At 60.3% G+C, this 3580-nt stretch overlaps 1 protein-coding gene across 2 annotated transcripts; it reads right to left on the bottom strand.

The window, feature by feature from the left end:
* Positions 1 to 209: 209 nt before the first annotated feature.
* ID4 (inhibitor of DNA binding 4, HLH protein) lies at positions 210 to 2633 on the bottom strand. 2 transcript variants are annotated; one of them, XM_042839911.1, is made up of 3 exons: positions 2246 to 2633; positions 1772 to 1830; positions 210 to 1471 (listed from the first exon to the last, which is right to left on the bottom strand). In XM_042839911.1, exons 1-2 carry the CDS (start codon positions 2631 to 2633, stop codon positions 1817 to 1819), a joined length of 402 nt encoding a protein of 133 aa, XP_042695845.1. In that variant the 3' UTR covers positions 210 to 1471; positions 1772 to 1816. The 2 variants fall into 2 exon arrangements, with proteins under 2 accessions (XP_042695845.1, XP_042695844.1); XM_042839910.1 differs by having other exon boundaries at positions 2253 to 2633.
* Positions 2634 to 3580: the final 947 nt, after the last annotated feature.

Here is a 3580-nt window from a genome sequence, read left to right as displayed (position 1 = left end):
TTCTCCCCTTCTGCAAACCCCATCTCGGAAGCACACGGGCTGCTGAGCACACCAAGCAGGCATCTTCCACCCAGCCCAGGCACTACCTGGCACTCAGCAAACACAGGGGTACAGGGATGCATTTGCCCATCCAACAGTATATATGAAACAAAAAGCAAAGAGAACGTGCAAACTCAGAGAATTGAAGAAATAAGCTGAAGAATCACAGGTAAAGACAGGTAAATCTAGTTTAATGTTCACATGTAGTAATTACACATCACAGAGATTAAACAGGATTTTAGCTGTAACATAGCTGCAGTGAAACGAAAGTTACTTGGTGCTAGAAAAATAATCTTGACACAGTTCTGATTTTTTTGGTCTACTTAAGCTCATTGCAGATGAGTCCACACCGCTGATGGTAACGGTGTTGCCCATACGCCTTCCCACAGTCCCCCACTAATACTCTTTGGATGAAGAAAACAGTGACTGGTTTTGTTTGTGGGTTGCCCTTTGGTTGCAAGCAGGGAACTGTATTCGCTTTTCAAGCAGTTAGTAAGAGCATAGGAATGCAGGTTCCCAAAAAACCCTTTTGGTACTATAGTTCCAGAGCAAATTTCTTGATCTGATGCAACAGCAGGTCTTTTAAAAAAGCCGATTAAAGAGCTAAAGCACTGCCCCATAATGCAAAAAGTAGATAGAATGTCCATTCGCAGTAAAAAACACTACATCCTACTCCTATGCGTATAGAACGCACCAAAACCCCCCTGTGCTCAGTGACACAAGCGGAGGCTCCATGTATAATACATTTACAAACATTTCAAGTCTAGGTCGAGGAAAACACTTCTGTATGAGTCGGAACAAGTTTATTTGCAATCAGACATGGCATGCAATCATGCAGGACCACCGCTACAGCCGAGGCTAAGGGACATGGGGACAAAGAAGCCCTACGCATACGGGATATTTCCATACCGGAGCTCCACACTGAGCCGCCGTCTTCTAAAGAGAGATTCCCACAGATTTAAAAAAAACATACACACTTTTTATCATATTTACAAAAAAATATTTAATTAAAAATATTTTATAATTACAGTAGTCTATTAAAGCATATACTTTTCTCACACTTATAGAACATCTCTCTATGTACACTGTATGAAATGTCACTCGTTTCTCTGTACAGTATGCAACATTCCTGCAGGGAGAAGAAAAGTTCCCGGGCCCCATAAGCCATCTATTTTAAACAATAGACGAGGTCTATCTATACGCGCTCCGGAGGTCGGCAGCGCTGCGCGGTGGAGCCGTGCTCGTCCCTCCGTCGCACTCGGTCCCGGGGCAGAGCCGCCGCTCCTCCTGTTCGGTCCGACCCCACCGCCAACACCGCGGGGAGAAAGAAGAGCAGCGGGGCCGGGGAGTCGCGCACGGGGAGACGGGGGCCGGCCGGAGCCTGGGAGCGGCTCAGAACGGGCATCGCCCCGCCCGCCCCCCCGCCGTGCACCTGTGGGAAGGAAGGAAGGCACACAAGGGGGTGAGCCGATCCGCTCCAGACGGGCTGGCGCCAGCGGCACTCCACGATGCCCCGGGTCACACAATACACACACACGCACGCACTCACACGCACACACACAGCCGCGGCCCGCGGGCTGGGGCTGTGATAAAAGCTCAGCGTTAGAAGAATGAAAGCCCGCCCCGTAAATGGGAAACAAACCCCCCAGCCTGCCGCCGGGCTCCCGGCCGCGCTCAGCCCCTACCCAGCGCCGCGCTCCCCGGCCCCGCCGCCCCCGACGCCCGCACTCACCTGGGCAGCGGCGCTCAGCGGCAGAGGATGCTGTCCCCCGGCTTGTTAACAGAGCCAGCCTGCGCAGCAACGAGACGGCGCGTCACGGCGGCATCGACGGACCGCGCGTTCTCTCCCCCTCTCCCCCCCCCCCCCTCACCCCCTCCCTCAAAGCATGGCGCTGCCGGGAGCCCCCAGATGCCGGAGGTGCGCACCGAGGGGGAAGCCGGTCCCACGAAGCCGGGCTGGTCCCCACGCCGCCCGCCTCAAACGCTCAGTGCTCGGGGAGCGCAGGGGCCGCGCGGCGTTCCCGTACGTGCGAACACGCGGATAGCAGCCGCTCCCCCGAGGGGCTACAGTTACAACGCAGGGATGGATGCGGGGCTCCGCCGGAAGACAGCGCGCCCGCCCCGGTCCCTCCGGGTTGCGCTGCCCCCTGGGCCCTGCAGCGGTGCCTCCCCGCTCCCTTCTCGCGCCCCCGTGACGGGCACGCACCTCTTACCGGGTCGGTGTTGAGGGCCGTCAGCGGGGTGCGCGGGGTGCCCGCGGGACAACCGCCCGGGTGCAGGGCGGGCGGCGGCTGCCGGAGCAGCGCCGGGTGCGTCTCCAGAGCCAGCTGCAGGTCGAGGATGTAGTCGATGACGTGCTGCAGGATCTCCACTTTGCTGACCCGCTTGTTGGGCGGGATGGTGGGCACCAGCCTCCTCAGCCGGCTGTAACAGTCATTCATATCGCACTGCAGGCACAGGGCCGCCGGCTCCTCGCCCCCTTTGCAGCCGCTGTGCTCGGCCAGGCACCGCAGTGCCGGATGCCCGCCACCGCCGCCCGCCCCGGCGGGCTGCGCCTTGCGCCCGGGGTGCCGGACGGGGCTCACGGCTTTCATGGTGCCGCGGGCACGGAGAGAGACCGGGACCTCCCCCGCCACCTCCTCCCGCGACCTCGGGCACGCGCCGCCCGCCCGCCGCCACGCAACGCGAGCGGGGCACGGGCACGGCCGCGGCCTCTCGCTGCTCGCAGACGGGTCCTCCCCACCGGGATGCGGCGAAGACGGCGCTGCCGCAAACCCCGTCCCACCCGACCGCTCAGCCACCGCCGCGGCCGCTCTGCTGTCGCTGCCGCCCGCGCCGCCCGCTAAATAGAGGCGGGCGCGGGCGGGGCGCGGCGCTGCGCGGGGGGGCGCCGCGGCACGGCGGCGCGGCCAATCGGGGCGCCCCGTTCCCCCCTCGGAGCGCGACGCTGACCAATGGCGGCGGGGCGGCGGCGCCGCTGGAGGGGGCGGGCGGCGCTCCCCCCGGGGCTGGAGGCGGAGGAGGAGGCGGCCCGGGAGGGAGGACTGCGGGAATGCGGGCGGGACCGGGCACCGGCGGCTCCCAGCGCAAACCCCCACGGCCCACCGCCGTGTGACCCGACGCCCGGGGAGGGAGAAGTACCTCCCGCCGCGGCGAAGCGCGGTTTTCCCTGATCCGTGTTACCCTCCGCGTGTATTGGAGGGGACTCTGGAAAATCCCGAGCGAAACTCGAGGAAGGAGAGGAGGGGTTGGGGGCTCGGGCGGAGCGGTGCCTGGGAACGTTAAATTAGAGCGCATAACGATTAAAAATGCATGGAGATGGGGTATTTAAAATTCCTCCATGACATATAATATTAATCCGTTTTATGTAAAATTCATACCTGTAACTTAATTTGGTCCATTAATGCACGCGATCACGTATTAGTGGATGTACCATGTTTTAAATATGATGCTGGAAATGTCCAGAGTTCTGTACTTTGAGACAGAGCATTAAAATTAACAGACTTATACTCCAGAGCCCCTCTCAAGTCGTCTGGTGGCA

This window comes from Centrocercus urophasianus, unplaced genomic scaffold (assembly GCF_019232065.1).
Source record: "Centrocercus urophasianus isolate 14NV4802_14NV808 unplaced genomic scaffold, USGS_Curo_1.0 seq_11, whole genome shotgun sequence".
In the NCBI taxonomy this organism is placed as follows: domain Eukaryota; kingdom Metazoa; phylum Chordata; class Aves; order Galliformes; family Phasianidae; genus Centrocercus; species Centrocercus urophasianus.
Note: the sequence above shows the minus strand (reverse complement) of the source record. Positions and strands in the feature narration are given on the sequence as shown.